Source organism: Geotrypetes seraphini, chromosome 8 (assembly GCF_902459505.1).
Source record: "Geotrypetes seraphini chromosome 8, aGeoSer1.1, whole genome shotgun sequence".
NCBI lineage: Eukaryota > Metazoa > Chordata > Amphibia > Gymnophiona > Dermophiidae > Geotrypetes > Geotrypetes seraphini.
In genome coordinates, this window is record NC_047091.1 from 174,216,451 (window position 1) to 174,234,733 (window position 18,283).

At 45.6% G+C, this 18,283-nt stretch overlaps 1 protein-coding gene across 2 annotated transcripts in view; it reads right to left on the minus strand.

The window, feature by feature from the left end:
* Positions 1–18,083, minus strand: part of MN1 (MN1 proto-oncogene, transcriptional regulator) — a 124,310-nt gene extending 106,227 nt beyond the window's left edge. Inside the window, exon 1 of one of the 2 annotated variants that reach the window (XR_004540362.1) lies at positions 17,450–18,083. Coding sequence is in view for 1 of the 2 variants with exons in the window: in XM_033955147.1 (XP_033811038.1) it covers positions 13,567–17,023 (3,457 nt within the window). In the remaining variant the exon portion in view is untranslated. Of the gene's footprint in view, positions 1–13,566; positions 17,084–17,449 lie in introns of those variants that run through there. The other variant, XM_033955147.1, reaches the window with a different exon arrangement.
* Positions 18,084–18,283: the final 200 nt, after the last annotated feature.

Genomic DNA, 18,283 nt, shown 5'->3' on the forward strand with positions numbered 1-18,283 from the left:
AGGATGCTGACGGGGACAGGCAGGGATGGGTGGGATTTCTGTCCCCGTGCAACTCTCTAGTTGAAACCCACACTGTGCCTTGTGACCCTGGGCAAGACTCTTAATCTCCCCATTGCCCACCAGGACAGACAGGGAAAAATGCTTGAGTACCTGAGCGTAAACCACTTAGGCTGTAAGTGATATATAAATACTTAAATAAAAAAATTAGTTGAATTTAGGAGGAGTCAGTTTCTACTACTATTATGACGTATTTTTAGAGCGCTACCAGGCATACGCAGTAGTATACATAGCACATGAAAATATTTTCTCTGTCCCTAGCAAGCTCACAATCTAGGCAGAAGGTTTCATCAGGACGTCACTCCGAGGGGCTGGTGAAAAGTTCTCAGCTCCGCCAACAAAGTTAGGGCAGTCTCCATCGAGAGCTATACACTTGGCCCAGTGATTGTCCACTCTTCTCATTCCGTCGGAAAAACAGAGAACGAAAAAAAAGCTGAAAATTGCTGGACTAAAGCCCTCTTCTATCAAACTGCGACAACAGTTTTTAGCGCGGGGAGCCACGCTGAATGGCCCCGCGCTGCTCCCGACGCTCACTGAGTTCCTATGAGCATCGGGAGCCGCGCGAGCCATTCAGCGCGGCTCCCTGCGCTAAAATCTGCTTTCGCAGTTCGATAAAAGAGGGCCTTAGTGTGTATTCCTCGATGGAGGCTGCCCCAAGTTTGTTGGCTGGGCTGTGAACTTTTCAGCGCACCCCCCCTCCCCCACGTAAAACCAGTATTTAAACCAGGGGACACAGTTTATCGGTTCATAGACAACGGCGCAAAAGACAAAGGCGCGCCCAGACAATTGAGTGCAGCGCGGAGGCACGCGCCACTCAAAATTAGTGTTTTTTGGGGCTCCGACGGGGGGGTTTTGTTGGGGGAACGCCCCCACTTTACTTAATAGACATCGCGCCGGCATTATGGGGAGTTTGGGGGGTTGTAACCCTCCACATTTTACTGTAAACTTAACTTTTTCCCTAAAAACAGGGAAAAAGTGAAGTTTTCAGTAAAATGTGGGGAGTTACAACCCCCCACACCCCCCACAATGCTCCCACAACGCGGCACGATGTCTATTAAGTAAAGTGGGGGGGTTCCCCCCACGCCCCCCCCGTCGGAGCCCTAAAAACATTAATTTTGAGCGGCGCGCGCCTCCGCACTGCGCTCAGTTGTCTGGGCGCGCCTTTGTCCCGGCGTGCTTTTGACCTGACACCCAGTTTATCAAGCTAATTACAACATATTAGGTTTGCACTGCCTACATGTCATCCATTCACATTTATTTCCAAGTGGCCACCCGGCAGCCACACAGCTGCTCCGTTACCTTAATAGACTTTTAAATTCTATAGCTCACCTGGCCTTAAGGCCTTTTGGGGTTTCTGGTCCCAGATTAAGAGCACCGACCTTAAACTCTTCTCTAAAGAAAGTAAACGCTATATCGTAAATAGCACCAACCAACAAAGCATTTACTCATGTTTAAAATCATGAGATACTACAACACCTTCAAGTGACCGTCATAAAAGCGAAAAGCCACCGAACCAACTGAGGTAAATCTTCGACAGGTGAATTCACGGGGCAATTTTTTTTTTTTTTTCTTCAATCACATATAAGAAATAAAATGCATCATTCTTTAAGTTTTTATAGGATTTTTTTGTATTTATTTACAATGCTGTTCCATCTCAAATGGTCCCTTTGAAGAAGTATTAAAAAGAACTGCTTGTTAAAATGAATGGATTGGACCTCCAGCTGTTAAAACTCACAGCCTTACATTTAAAAGCCATTTGACTTTGGAACATCTTCCTGAAGAAGCCCTAGAGTCACTGCAAAGGAGAAAAATAACTGCCCTCGTATAACATTTTACACATTGGAGAGAGCGATAAATATGTTTTCATATGCATGGCTTAGAGCAGGGGATCTCAAACTCAAACCGTTTGCAGGGCCACACTTTGGAGTGGTAGATACTTGGAGGGCCTCAAAAAAATAGTTAATGTCTTATTAAAGAAATGACAGTTTTGCATGAGGTAAAACTCGTTATAGTTTTGGCTAAGTCTTAATAATAATATTGTAATTTATAGCTTAAGAGACATATGATCAAGAAAACTGTTTTATTTTACTTTTGTGATTATGATAAACATACCGAGGGCCTCAAAATAGTACCTGGCGGGCTGCATGTGGCCCCCGGGCCACGAGTTTGAGACCACTGGTTTAGAATATCTTTAAAAACTCTTGTTCTGAGAATCCCATAGACCTACAGTAAAATATTTCAGCTCTTCTTATCAGCATAAAAATTGTTGTAGTTTTTTTTTTTTAGGAGGGGAGGGGGAGTTGTAAAAAAAAATTCCTTTTTTTAATTGAATATTGAAAATGGAGCAAAGCAGGCTAAAAAATAAATATTCAGCATGGCTCTACGTTTTTACGATGAAGCACACATTTGTATGCATATGGCCGAGAGAGGTTCAGAAACCTGGCTGCAGATTATACCAGGGTTCCTCAAATCCAATCCTTGAGGTCCACAACCCAGCCTAGTTTTCCAGGATTTCCACAATGGACGTCGATGAGATCCATGCAAGCAACGCATGCAAATCGATCTCGTGCATATTTCATTGCGGAAATCCTGAAAACCAGACCGGATTGTGAACCTCAAGGATTGGATTTTGAGGACCCCTGGACAATACGCTTAGCTCACACTGGGGTTCTTTTATTAAAGCGTGCTAGCCGTTTAAACACACGCTAAACGCTTACGCGTCCATTATAGTCTAGCCCAGGGATCTCAAAGTCCCTCTTCGAGGGCCGCAATCCAGTCGGGTTTTCAGGATTTCCCCAATGAGATCTAGGTGCATGCACTGCTTTCAATGCATATTCAATGGGGAAGTCCTGAAAACCCGACTGGATTGCGGCCCTCGAGGAGGGACTTTGAGACCCCTGGTCTAGCCTTAGTAAAAGGACCCCACAAATAAAATCACTTTCCGGTGCTAAAAACATGAACCTACTGAAAGAAACATAGCTCTCAAAAGCTATTTATAGATGTCTTCAGTTAGTCGAATAAAAAAAGGGATGACCTCCAACTTTGACTTGTATTTCTATAGTTTAACAGCAAAAAAAAACAAAAAGAAAAAAAAAAACCTCACCTTTCGCAATTGAACCAGGAGCACTTCTCAAAAGTGATCGTAGGAGTGTTCTGCTTGCAGCATTATAATTTGATTTGAATCCATTTATTTAATAGATTCGGGGACAGCATCAGTATCAACAGTGCCCTATAACTTGGGTTTTATTGGAGGGGGAATGATGGGACAAAATAAGGAAAGACCTGGTTACAAGGGATGTCATTGAATGAGAGTACCCAAGAAAGGAACTTGGGGGTAATGGTGGACACGACAATGAAGCTGATGGCACAGTGCGCAGCGGCCGCTAAGAGAGCGAATAGAATGCTAAGTATAATCAAGAAGGGTATTACAACCAGGACGAAAGAAGTTATCCTGCCGTTGTATTGGGCGATGGTGTGTCCGCATCTGGAGTACTGCGTCCAATATTGGTCGCCGTCCCTTAAGAAGGACATGGCGTTACTCGAGAGGGTTCAGAGGAGAGCGACACGTCTGATAAAGGGGATGGAAAACCTTTCATACGCTGAGAGATTGGAGAAACTGGGTCTCTTTTCCCTGGAGAAGAGGAGACTTAGAGGGGATATGATAGAGACTTACAAGATCATGAAGGGCATAGAGAGAGTAGAGAGGGACAGAAAGAGAGAGAGAAAGGGAGACAGAGAGAAAGAGAGAAAGAGAGAGAGAGATAGAAAGAAAGAGAGGGAGAAAGGGAGAGAGACAGAAATAGAGAGAGAGAGAGAGAAAGGGAGAGAGAGAGAGAGAGATAGAGAAAGATTGGAGAAACTGGGTCTCTTTTCCCTGGAGAAGAGGAGACTTAGAGGGGATATGATAGAGACTTACAAGATCATGAAGGGCATAGAGAGAGTGGAGAGGGACAGATTCTTCAAACTTTTGAATAATAAAAGAACAAGAGGACACTTGGAAAAGTTGAAAGGGGACAGATTCAAAACGAATGCTAGGAAGTTCTTCTTTACCCAACATGTGGTGGACACCTGGAATGCGCTTCCAGAGAGCGTAATAGGGCAGAGTACGATAATGGGGTTCAAGAAAGGATTGGACAATTTCCTGCTGGAAAAGGGGATAGAGGGGTATAGCTAGAGGATTGCTGCACAGGTCCTGGACCTGTTGGGCCGCCGCATGTGCGGACTGCTGGGCACGATGGACCTCAGGTCTGACCCAGCAGAGGCATTGCTAATGTTCTTATGTTCTTACAAGGGTAGGAGGGCCTGAAGGTTGTGTATTTTGATTGTTTTTTTAAATCTTATACCTCTAACACTTTGATGTGTGTAACTTAAGAAGACGTCATTACATTACATTAGTGATTTTTATTCCGCCATTACCTTGCGGCTCAAGGCAGATTACAGAAGAGGATTTCAGCATGTGCAATGAGCGGTCAATTGTTGTAATAGAGAGGTGGGAGAAACATTCCCCTCCCCCCTCTTTCACTAAGGTGCGCTATACTTTTTAGCGTGCGCTAAATAGTGGCATGCGTTAAACACTGACGCATGCATGTTAACCTATGGACACGTTAGCGTTCAGCACGCACATTGATTTAGCACGCGCTAAACACCGACGCATGTGTGTTAACCTATGGATGCGTTAGCCTTCAGCACGCACGTTGATTTAGCACGCGCTAAACACCGACGCATGCGTGTTAACCTATGGACGCATTAGCCTTCAGCACGCACGTTGATTTAGCACGCGCTAAACACCGACGCATGCATGTTAACCTATGGACGCGTTAGCGTTCAGCACGCACGTTGATTTAGCACGCGCTAAACACCGACGCATGCATGTTATCCTATGGACGCGTTAGCGTTCAGCACACACGTTGATTTAGCACGCGCTAAACACCGACGCATGCATGTTAACCTATGGACGCGTTAGCGTTCAGCACGCACATTGATTTAGCACGCGCTAAACACCGACGCATGCATGTTAACCTATGGACGCGTTAGCGTTCAGCACGCACGTTGATTTAGCACGCGCTAAACACTGACGCATGCATGTTATCCTATGGACGCGTTAGCGTTCAGCATGCACGTTGATTTAGCACGCGCTAAACACCGACGCATGCATGTTATCCTATGGACGCATTAGCGATTTAGGGCGTGATAGAACGCTTATCGCACCTTAATAAAAGAGGGCCTCTGTCTTCTAGATGGGCATTATTTGACTTTATCAAATGTTTGTGGACACTGCTTATTATAAAGAACGGTTCACATAATAAATAGTCCATTAGAACAACGTAAAAAGTTAAAACAAACATTTTTAAAATTTTCTTTTAACTTATTCATCCTTCCCATAATAGTGCCTTAAAAAAAAAAAAAGATGGCCTTTAACCCTTTCAGGACCATAAGGATCGTAGGCCAATTTTTGTGGTTTTGACGACATTTTTATGGTAAAAAGGGCTTGCAGATGCCAAAAAATTGATTTTTTTTGTGAAATATCATTATTTTTATTTAAAAAAATCACACTTCTGGCTTATGGACAGTGTGGCAAGTGAATCTTCTCGTCAATCTGGCAACGACGCTAATGAATGAATGTCGGAATCAGTTTGTTTACATAAAGGCAGTATCATATGGAATCCGTACATATCAAATTTAGAACTGTAGACTATCCCAATCAAAATTTATAGGATTTTAAAGTTATGAGACAAATATGTCCCTTGGTCCTGAAAGGGTTAACTGTTTCCTGAACCCAGTAAAACTCATCTCTTCGGGTAAAACTGAAGAACTGGATTTCCACAAATTCAGACCCAAGGAACTAAGGTCTCCTTTTACTAAGCCGCATTAGGCCTTTATGGCGCGGAATAGCGCACGCTAAATGACCGCCCGGGCTAGACCTTAGCGCCAACATTGAGCTGGCGTTAGTTCTAGCCGCGTAGCGCGGGTTTAGCGTGCACTAAAATGCTGCGTGCGCTTAAAAACGATAACGCGGCTCAGCCAAAGGAGCCCTAAAAGTCTCATTTTGCCAGAAGCTCAACCGAATTAGCCAGGGAGCTGGCAAACTTAAGCGACCAAGCTGGGATGAAAGCACGAGAGCTTGCTGGCATATAATGTTCCAGCCTCTCACATAAATAGCTATTAAAATTTTGCAAGACATGAGAGTTATAAAAAGAAAATTAAATAAAGGCGATAAAAATAAAACCGAAAAGGAAAAATTTCTCTACAGCATTCCCCAATGACATCTTGCATGTATATTTATTTCTTACCGAAAGGTTTTGGGGACGGAGGGTTGTTTTGGGGGGTTTTTTTGTTGTTTTTTTTTACTTTAAACCCAAAATCTTGTAAAACCACTATATAAAATGCAGGCTATACCCCTAGAAGGGTATACGACAGTGATACAGAAGTGGGCAACCAAGGTTCCCAAGGGCCACAAACCAATCGGGTTTTCAAGATTTCTACAAATGAATTTGCATGGGCAGCTTCCCTTGGATGCAAACAGATCTCACAAAATGTTCCATTATGCGAAAGCCCGACTGGGTTGTGCCCCTCGAGGACCGGGGTTGCCTACTCCTGGACTAATAAATACAGGGCAAAGCCCACAGACTGGTACTCCATCTGTAACAGAAAATATTCAGCGGATAAAAAAAAAAAGATCCTTCAAAACTAGCGAACAAAACACCTAACAGAGCATGTGAATTGCTCGTAGGATGTTAAAGTCATTGGCACTGAATGTTAGATAATGGAGAAAAGAGTTTATATTTAAGGGAGTGGCGTGGGGGAGAAAACTGGAGATGTTTTCACTATCTTGTTTAATAAGAAGGTTGGAAAAACTCATCCAAAAATGGGAGGGGGGGGGGGAAGACAGGCTAGATGCGCAGTTTGGTTTAGGCATTCTCTGCTAACGGCAGAAGTATACTTTCTCTAGCTGATTGGACACCAACAAAAATATAAATCTAGATAGAATTTGTTTGCAAATTGAACATTTAAACTCCACTTACAGAACCACACAGCTGGAAATGAAAACGGCCACCTGGGCACAGTTTTCAAAAGAGTAATTAAGAGGATAAAGTTGACCGCTCTCTTTTTTTTTTTTTTACTTTTTTAGCTCATTATAAAAGCACACCGAAGTAAATAAATAAATATGTAATTTTCAAAATTACTGCACCTTGAAAAGCATCTGAAAACAGGGCCCGAGGCCGAAAGCATTCAGAGGGGAGAAAGGAGAGGGAGGACCTGGCTCGCTCAGCTCAGTCAGGTAATTCTCCATAATCAAAACCCCTGCTGATTGCTTTAAAAAGATCTGTAGGAAAAATGTGCATCTCGGACGGAATCAAAATTTCTAACAAATGTAAATGCAGGTCTATAGGAAATGATTGGCCCTATTGCACGGGTATATGTGTGAATGCACACAGATTTGCACACACACTTTGCGTGCAGTAGTAATATGGTCTCTCTTCAGCTGCTTGAATACAAAGATACAGTTAGTTTGCTATTTTTAAAAAATGTAAACTCCACGTACAAGTCCGCGGGACTAGAAATCGCAACGCGACTTCTGAAAACTGCGCCAAGATGGGCAGAGATCAAAATTATCCTTCGCTTTTATTTGCCTAATTAGCCCACAGTTCTCTTCTGCCCTCCAAGGTTCAAAAACCCCAGTTGGAAGTTTCTTTAGCATTGCCCGATGTGCAAAGCCCTTGTGCCCGCCTCTGGTACTGCAAAACCTACGCTGTTACCATCACCACATTCATGATCACCAAAATCTGGGTTATCTCCTAATTATTAAACTCTTTCTTTTTTTTTAAATGATCCTCTCGCTTGCCTTCTGTTGTAGCCTAGATAGGAAATCAAAGGCAGGAGCTCAGAGAATAAAAGATGTCACTTGAGCGGCAGCAGGGTGAAGAAAGGGAATAAAACATCCCAGCGAGCCACATTTTTACAGAAGAAAATCTAGTATCACTTCCTCCCCAATGTAAAGATCATTTGTTTCCCTTTGAAAAAATCGCACATTAAGGCCACCTTTTCAAGATCTATTCCCTTAAGATGCTGAATGAGAGAAAGCCTCGATGAATCAGGCCCCTAAATAGGTCAGAATTTTTTTTAAAAAAAATTCAGAAACATTGCACTTATTTTTTAAAAAAAAACTTTTCATGCAGCGTTGCCTAGATTCTGGGATAATGGTTATATTGGTACTGAGAAGCCGATAAACCCAAATTGTTGACGAGATGCTTTGCTCAATGATCAGGAAAGCTTTGGGCACGGTGTAAGACACAAAGTCATTGCCTACCGAAGCCCTCTCTGTGATCTGCCATAAGAGATATTCCGCTTCTATAAATCCACTCAGCTGAGCTAGATCGGGTAAAAGATACATCTTTCGTACATCAGCAGACTATCACACAACCTCCTGGCATGGCCAAATCAATTTCTTAAACGGCTAAACTTTGCAGGTTCGGATCTACCCTCTTTCCCAAGCAAACAACAAGAAGGGTCCCAGAATTGCTCTGGAGGCACCAGTGGATCTTGTTCCAAAATTACATGCGATTTTGTAGCAAGCCTATTCCTTTCCCCGGCTTTTTGGGCCAGGCTGCGAGACAACATTGCGCAAAAAACGTGGCCGAAACGCATTGCTTTTAAAACAAAAGGCCAGTCGGGAGGGTGCAGCCCTTCTGCAAAGAAAGCAGCCAAGCCCTTCAAAACTGTGGCAGCGAGAAGAACAATGAAGGCAGCAATCACCGGCATGTCCTCCTCCTCAGAAAATTTCTAGATTTCGTGACTACACCCTAGAAATAGGGCAAATATCCTTATTGCCATCCTGCAATCTGAAAATTTGTCAGCTGGGTCATAAGCACCGCGAGACCGCAAGAACTCTGCAAGGGGTCCTTTTATTAAAGGTGCACTAACTGATTTAGCGTACGTTAGAGATTTAGCAATGCGCTAAAAATGCTAAGGCATCCATTATGGCTCCCCGTTTTAGCGCACGCTAAACGCCAACGCGTCCGTAGACTATAGCGGACGCGTTAGCGTTTAGCGCGGGCTAATATTGAGCATGCGCTAAAACGGCCAGCGCGCCTTACTAGGGCCTTAGCGCGTGGAATAGCGCGCGCTAAATTGCCCCGGGCGCTAGCCGTTACCGCCTCCTTTTTAGCAGGCAGTAGATTTTCGACTAGCGAGCATTATAGCGCGCGCTAATCCGGTGCACCTTCGTAAAAGAAGCCCTAAGTGTCTGTAAATGATGATAGGGAAACATGCATGACATACATCTTCATAGACCCCCTCAATCAACACCTGTATGGTTTAAGGTTACATTGCCTTGCAGTGGAAATGTCAATGCACTTGGAATTTTGGAGTTAGATTAAAGAGGGTTTGGGGTTTGTTTGTTTTTTCATTTTAACTATTAAACTCAGATAGTTTTCGGTCAATTTTCACTTGAGAGGAAGAATAAAAAAAAATAAGCCCAATGAACCAAAATTCAGCCCTGTCCTTCATTCAATGGTTTAAAGCAGGGGTGTCTAACCTGCGGCCCGAGGGCCTCATGCGGCCCCATGAACTATTTTGTGCGGCCCCGTTCGAGGGCGATGCAGTGTTTTCCTCCGCTGCCCCCGGGTGTTTACCGTCTTGCCGGCTCCCTCCTCTGTCTTGCTGCAGCGTTTGCGCGGCCCCAGAAACATTTTTTTTCGGCCAATGCGGCCCAGGGAAGCCAAAAGGTTGGACACCCCTGGTTTAAAGTGTGGGTGTTTCGAAGGCTATACAGTTTCACAACAGACTTCTGCTTTTCAAATGTCTGTGTCCTGGTTTCTTGACTGCATCTTAGGATTTCTCCAAAGGTGAGGGGTGGGGGGGGGGAAAAAGTCCGAAAGACAGATCTGCAGACTTCTATCCATTTTGAAAGTGCAGAATTTGGGAATAGTCCACAGTTTCCAAAACAAACAGCTGTCTTTTACCAAAATGAGAATGTTGCCTGGTTAAGTAACTACAATTAAACATTTTTAAAGTCCCACCATGCTGCATTTGTGCATATTTTTTTTAAGTCTTGTCTGTTGCTGGATTCCTGTACTAGATTTAAACCCAAGGGAAGTTTAAAAAAAAAAATCTATCATATAAATTGTTGAAGTTGAAAGATTTAAAACCCCTCAAGGGCTTTCAACTTGTTGGAGGGTTGATATGTTGAAGCAGTGAGATCTTATAGCTGAATAAAACCCAGATTTGAGGTTAAAGAGCACAATATGCCAATGAGGGGGGGGGGGGTTTGACGCCTCGCTTTGTGATTCAACATCCATTCTTAACTTAGGGACTGCGTCAAATGATCTGGGTTTAAGATCTCATAATAAATTGTGTTTGTGTGCACACAAAATGTCACACAGCTTCTCGTTGGCTTCGATAAAAAAAAAAAAACCCAAACGCAAGCCCCAAGGGATGCTCATTTGTGACATGCACACAGATTTTTTTTTTTTTTAAAAAAAGAGCACATTTTTCTCTCTCTTTTCTAAGTCTAGAAGTTGCAGAATAAAATGCACCATAAGACAAGAATCACATTATGGAATTATCCTTTTTTTTTATTAAGCAAATTAGGCACTGAAATCGAGGAGAGAAATTTTCAACCTCTGTCTCGGTCTTATAATGTGTGGTGCTCCTATCTGGGTTTTTGGCAGGTACTTGTGACCTGGATTGGCAGGATACCGGGCTAGATGGAGCACTGGTCGGACCCAGTCAGGCTATTCCTATGTTCTAAGTCCGATTTTTAAATCATGAAATTTCCGATGGCTGAAAAGATAACTGCTGAAACTTTTCATTCCCTTCTCACAGGTGATGAAGGCTGCAAAGTTTGTTTCGGTTTCCCTTCGGCATCCAAAAAAGGGGCCCCTACGGAAAGGTTTCACAACCCATTCCGCAGGAAGGAAAACGGTGCCATCTCCAGTTCTATTTTCATATCCTGCAGGATGAAAATAGAGTCTCTGGATCACAAAGTTCAGGTTAAATCACTGCAGCACTAAACCTGTTTTATTTTTCTGGCCCGTGATGCTGGGCATTTTGCTTCAAAAATTAAAAAAAAAAAAAAAAAAAAACACCGAAGACGACACATCTAAGACTGGCAGAGTGTAGCAATTCTACATTTTAAAATGAAGATGGTGAAGGAGAAATATTTTTTATAGCCTTCATTTTAAGAATTTATATTGAAGCACAAAGAAGAAAACCAAGTACCCAGTTCAACTGCAAAGAGGTGGGGGGCGGGGAGGAACCTCTGATAATTTAAATACAAAAGTAATACTGAAAACACTTTTATTGCTGGATTCACTGAAAAAGTCATTATAACTTAAAACATTTGTATCCAATTTTGTATCCTTTCTCTCTCCTGCCAGGGCACAGCTGACAGGGACCGTGATTTCTGCTAACTAGATATTGATCCAGTCGGATCTAGCTGTTGTATACAAGCCACACACATTAAAAAAAAAAAACCCACGCCAGAGGGTACGGGAAGGATGCTATATGTGCAACTCCATTTTAAAAATGGGGTGGGGGGGGAGAGAGAGAGAGAACAGCCCCCAAACAAACCAATATACTTCTCTGCCAGGCGCTGAGAATACCGAGGGGTTTCTTGGAATCAGCTCTGCATGCTAAACACTTGGGTTTCCAAGTGACAGCCCTCCTGAGCTGAGCCTTAAACACGAACAAAGAGGCAAACAGCAGGAGCCAGCATCACACTTCAAAAACCAAAGCTGGAAAAAGCCAATAAATAAAATTGAGACCATAAAATTATGTACTTTTTACACCATGCAACATCCCATCTGGTTTGTTGTGTTTTGTTGGTTTTTTTTTTTTTACGTAGTTCTTCCTTATCTAATATCTTAAGTCAACAGTTTAAAAGGAGCTGCTGGGATAAAAGCCAGTGTGCCTTTCACTCAAATATATACCTACACGGCTAGATGTGTAGAAATTAGAAGCGGAAACCCAAAAGATTTTACAGCGATTTATAAAAAAATATATTATATCGCGCACACCTATAAAAATACCACTCCTCTTTAAAATGTGTTCGGCCAGAAAATAAAATTAGTTTTATAAATTGAAAGAGAAAGCGACTGAATTAATATTTTCCTAAGCTTGTAGGTTGATATTGCCACCTAGGTATCGAGAAAAGCTACACAACAGAACTGATCTTTGCTTTAAAGGTTCATTTTTGGTCTCTCTCTCTCTCTCTCTCGAAGATCACTTTATAATTCGTTACAGGAATAAAAACTGCACCACAGCCCATCACGAAACCGAACCACCAAGTTACAAAAGCCAACACAATGACGACTCCTTGAGCACCTCGGGACGGCCAAAACACATTTTAGTCTTCAGTATACAAAGAAAGTGAAAAAAAAAAATCAAACTCGGAGCAGTTTATAAGACATTAAAAGATCGCTATGCCTGCTGGGCAATTTGGTACCACGATTTGCACCCCAACTTTAAACTCTGATTTAATTTGAAAGACTATATTTAATCTATCATTAATTGGCTTAATGCAGACAATTTGTATTTCTGACTTTCACCAGGTTAAAATCAGTGTGATGACTGCCAGTGGCGACTGGAAGACTTCAGGGTACTTTACTTTCCATTCCTCTAGGCACAGATTTTATAACACCTGGAAAGATTAATCTATGTGTGGCTTACCTCTGTGGTCTAATTTTCCTACTTCTGCACTTTTTTGGTCAATTAAATCTCGGTTACTGCAAGAATTAAGGGGGTCTGTGCACCGATTCAGATGCCCACGACTTTTACGTTTTTCTCAGCTCTTTTGACCTTTACACATATCCCCCCCCCCCATCTGCAACGGGAAATGCCAGGGAAGGGGTTGCTAGCGGCTGCCTCTCAGATTAACCGATAAAGAGAAAACAAGTTCCGTTTCTAAGCTAAGAGGTGACCAACCCATACCGGGTCCAAGGTTAAAAATAAGACCCCCAACGTAAAAGGTTGCTTGACCACAAAAACTCTTCCTGCAAACAAAAAAAAAAAAATATATATATATATACACCAGTGAGCAACCTTGAAAATAAAATATATATATATAATATATTTATTTTTAATAAATATATATATTTTCAAGGTTGCTCACTGGTGCTTATGAAAGGCGTGTAACATGAAGTTATAAAGCTTAGCTATAATACGTTTAAAACCCAAGAGCCCCAAACCAGCCTAAGTGCAAGAGAGAGACAAATTCTGGTACAGTATAATTCTCCAAGGCAAAACCACACAATGACTGGGTCTGATGTGATAACATATCTCACCCCTCCCCCCTCCTTATGAGTGTGCGCCATACATCCTTAATAAATGCGCCCGTAAAAGTGGCGCAATATTTAGAAATGATTTTAAACAGTTGTTCATCATCAAAAGTTACGCATTCCCTAATGGTGATGGAATTATACGTTGCCAGCAAGGCATTTTCAACAAGACCATCCTGTTAAGAAAAAAAAATTAGTTTATAACAACAAAAAAAAAGGGGGGGGGTTATACCTTCTTTGCTGGGGTTCTGAGGCTTGGTTTCCTCCCACGGAGCCAAAGATTTCTCATCTTCTTGTCCTTCCATCAAGGATTTTTCGTTGGGCATGTACCAAGTCGAGTTATGCTCCGCCATCAGCGTGTCAAGGTCTATCGTAGTCATAGCATTTTTGCCATTGTCCGAGCAACAATTGTTTAATTCATTCTCTCCGTTCTGTCCAGCGCACTCGGCCTTTTTGCTCTTCATTCCCAGAGGCTGGTCTTCAGATATGCTAAACTGTTGTCTCTGCAGCTGGATCTGCGCCTGGAGTATTTCTAAGGGGTGGATTTCGTCCTGGGTTGAGGTGCTGGTCGGGGTTCGCACTTGCTCCATGCCAGGGGTGCCAGGGTGACCCCCACCCCCGGTGCTGCTCAGTCCATAGCTGTCAGGAGTCGAGGTAGTGGTATTAAGCAAAGTTAGACCCATTGGTTTCTGTGGCCCGTTAAGAAGTCCGTGGTCTCCCCGCTGGATTTTGGGAGAACCAGTCACTAGCGGGCTCCGATTGGGCTTCGATATGTTGTTATCTGAACTGGAAGAAACTTCATCTTCGTTTGCGTAGTTGGCGCCAACATCGTCTGGGAAATCGACGTGAGGTGACCCGCTGTCCGATTTACTCACGCTCTGAATCCCACTGTCCAACGAGGACATGAGGTCAGACTGGTCACTGAGAAGATCATTCCCTTTCCCCCAAGACGGAGACGTCAGGGACTTGTCGTGGGGGGCCCCACCATGCTCCCCCATATTCGCTGGTTGGCCCTGCTGCCCTGGACTGACCACGGCAGTGCCACTATCGGCTGAATACTTATCAAAAAAGTTACCTGGGCTCACGTGGCCACTGTCCCTTTTTCTCCTGCCCCTCCCCCGCCCGCCACCCGTCACTAGTTTGCCATCGTTGCCAGGAGTGGCTTCGATACTGTAGTTGGGGGAAAGACTGTTTTCGCCCGGAGTGGGCTGGGTTAACCCACCCTGACCCGCAGACTTGCCGTTGTTGCTCCCAGCGCCGGACCCCTGACCATTCTGGGAAGGCCCATTTGGGAAGTATTCTACCCCGGCGCTATTTCCACCGCTGTTGGCTATGTCCCCCTCTGCCTGGCTTAGCTTTCTTTTGCCTTCGGTCTGGCTTTTCTTATTAAAGGTGACATTGAGATTCGGGGCGCCTAAGCTGGCAATCATGTTCTGGCAAGCCGTGGAGAGGGCAGCCAAACAACTCTGCCCAAACATACTCTCTTTTGACGTGGGCTTACTGAATGAGCCTAGAGAAAGTGCCCCTAACTTGCTCGCTGTGGACCGCTGGCTAGCCTGGAAGTCAGACTGTGGCGGATAGGAGCTGGGAGAGGTATTAACCCCAGGGGCGCTGCTATGGGGAGTTGCTTGTTTGTTGGAAGCAGCAAAAGGGAAACCCGGCTGCCCACCCATAGGGGGTCCTGCAAAATCAGCAGGCCCTCGTCTGTCAGATGGAGTGTTAGGGAGGCCCACCCCGCCACCAGGAGACTGCATTTGGGAAAGGTTACCCATGTTGGCGCCAAACTGCGAATGCATCCCAGGCGAGTGCAAGGTCTGTACGTGTCCTTCGCCCGCCATCCTCAAAGGCTCCTGCATGCCCATCCCACTAACGCCCGACCTGAATAATAAATTTGATCCGTTCTGTTGCAAGCCGAGGTCGTGGGACGTGGCCTCGGCGGGTAAGTTTGATCCGATGCGCCTCTGAAGCATGTCCCCGGGCGGATGGGGGCCCGGAAACCAGGCATTTTCCTGAGTCATGTGGGGATTCGGAGGGTCAAAACTAGCCATTCTCCCCCCGTTCTCCCGCTCAAAGTTGGGCTGGGACACGCTCCCAACCTGGCTCCCGTGCACGATGCCGCTCTGATTGACCTCCCCGTGGTGGCCCAGTTGCTGAAGACTGGGCTGCCTCATTCGCTGCTGCTGGCTTCGGGAGGCCATCTGTTTGATCATCATGGCCGCGTTCTGGCGCTGCTGCATGGACTGGTGATCCGGGCCCGCATGCTGAAGAGGTGGGCCGGGAGGGAAGCTCTCGGGGATGGGAGGCGTGAATTCGCCAGGAAGACCAGGGTACGTCGAGGGCGACAGATGGTTCTCCAGGCCCGCGCTATGCATGCCGCCGTTGCTCCACGTTGCGCAGCCATCCACGCTGTGGCCACTTGGAAAGTCAAACCTAGGCCTTTTCGGGACGTTCATGTAAGGAGCGTCAAAATGTTGCAGTCTTTGATTCGGGGGCTGTTGAGGTTGTTGCAAGTTAAACACTGCATCTGTGTACGGGTGCATATTTCTGTTCTCCAGTCTGTGAATTGGGTATTCAAACTGTGCATGCTGGTTCTGCAGTATCGGCCCATTGTCCTGCAAGCTGGGGTTGGGAGGGTTGGCTTCAGTCTGCTGTTGCCTAGGAATTGCTGGCGGACAGGAGTTCTGTCTGGCCAGCAAACCCGTCTGTTGCTGCATTAAAGGAAGCCTGGCATTAACGCCAGGCTCCATGACAGGCATCTTACGAGCACCTCCAAACCTTTCAAAGAACACACCGTGCTGCTGCGGGTGGACTTTGGACATCCCCACCATGCCCGGAGTTCTCGGCAAACTATTAGGACCGGGAAAGCTGCTGCCTGGGACTTGCCTGCCGGCGGCGTAGTGAGGGAGCTGGCCCTCGGATTCCGAGGGAGAAAATACTGGCATATCAAAATGACCGGAAGGGCCATCGCTGGGGTAATTGTATTCCAACGACTCCACGCCTCCTGGATTCTGAATCCGCCTCGGCTCTAGGCCGTGAGAGTCCGAGGAGCTGGACGCCGGAAGCCCGTGGAACGAGGCGGCGCGGTTCGGGGACTGGTCCAGGGGGAGGCAAGGCGCGGGGACTGCGTGGTTAGCGGCGGTGGAGTTATGGTGCTGGAAGTCCGGCATATTGCTCGGTCTCTGCTGTCCGAATCCTTCTCCTTGGTTTTCTGCGATGTGATCATACCCTTCCCCAAAAGCCTGCTGGCCCCCGAGGCTACCGTTATAGTTCATGAGACGGCCGCTGTGCAGGCAAGACGTACTGGGGTCAGGCCCGCTAAAACTGCCGCTGTAGTGTGGATGATGTTGATGAGGATGCGGAGGGTGAGAACTCGGGTGGCCATGGTGAGACTGCTGGCTTCCGAAGTAGCTATGGACAGGCTGCGGCAGCATACCTGCTGAATGGACGTCCGAGTGTCCTCTTACGTGAAATCCATAGGGCTCCCCGTTTAAATTCATATTCATACTTAGCATGGGGGGTTCATTCAAAGTTTTAATGGAAGGATCCACGGCTCCTGCAGGACCTCCAGAGTGGAAAGTTGGGTTTTTGAAATGCGAACCCATGCTTAGTCCGGGCTGACTGAAGTTCCTCTCGCCAGGGCCAGCGTTTCTACTACTGATCTGAGGTTCAAACTGCTCCAGTCCAAACATATTTCTGGCAAGGGCTCAGTAAGGCATGGCAGCCTGGCCCCCTTGGAGGCGCTGCTCTGGTTCCCAGCAAAAAAAATACAAAATAAATCTTACAGCGAGGATGTAGGGTTCATGCAGAAGAAAAAGGAAAAATCCAACCCGTTTACAAAGTCTTTGGAATTGTCTTTTCCAAAACAAAACTTCCTTAGATTTAAAAAAAAAAAAAAAAAACAACAAACAACCTCACATTTTGCAATTTAACGTTTGTTCATAAGCAAATATTTTCGTCTCCTGCTGTCATTAAGATCTGAAGTTCTCCCCCTCAAAAAAAAAAAAAAAAAAAAAAGAACACCGGGCGCCTATAAAAATAGCCCTGGGAAAAAAAAAAACACACCCCAAAAACAGAAGTTTAAAAGAAAAAAAGATCAAGGACAATTATTTGCTTACATTCAAGTCCACCTTGGATGGCTCTTAAAAAAAACCTCCCACAAAGCCTGTGGTTGCCCCTCGGTCCAAAGGTTCCGACCTGAAGCCCTTCCTCGAAATCAGTCCGGAGAACGAGCCTCAGCATCAAGAGTCCGGTCCTGCCGGGCGACAGATTTGGCCGGGCGCTCCCCCTTTCCCGGCCAGACGCATAACGCCTCCTGCCGAACGCCGCCGAAGCCGAACCTCCTAGGGCAGGTGAGCTGGGCGCACCGGCGCGGGCATCTGCTCCGACTCTGCCCCCCTCGCCTTTGCAGCCCGGGACCCCAAAATAAGCCACGGATCAAAGGGAAGTGCAGAGACAGCCCCCCCGGGGAGGGGGCCGAAACCGATCTCGGGGACCCGGCGTGTCTCGCGCGGTCCCTCCGGCAGGAGGATTCAGCGGCAGCTCGGGCTCTTCCCCTCCGCTCGCCCTGCGAGAGGAGCAGCAACAAGTTTTGCATTTCAGCAATCAATTCCAGCCATTAGCTCTCCGCCAATGGGAGCGAGGCATGCGCTGGGGCGGGCGCTGGCGCTTAAGGTGGACCGAAGCGCCGCCGAAACCCTCTCTAAAGGAGTTTGCTTTGGTTTCGTGGGGGGGGGGGGCCCTTGCCTCCTCCCTCGGCTTTCCAGTTCCCTGTTCCTCCTGCCGGATTCTTATTGATTTAGGTCGTCGCTTTTTCTCGGTGTTATTTCGTTTCCGTAAGAGTCTGGTTTCGTTGCAAAAAAAAGAACCACAGAAATCGTTGTACCACGCTTTTTTTTTTTTCTGCCGTTTTCTCCATCCGTCCGAGAAGTACGGGTTGAAAAGAAAACTGT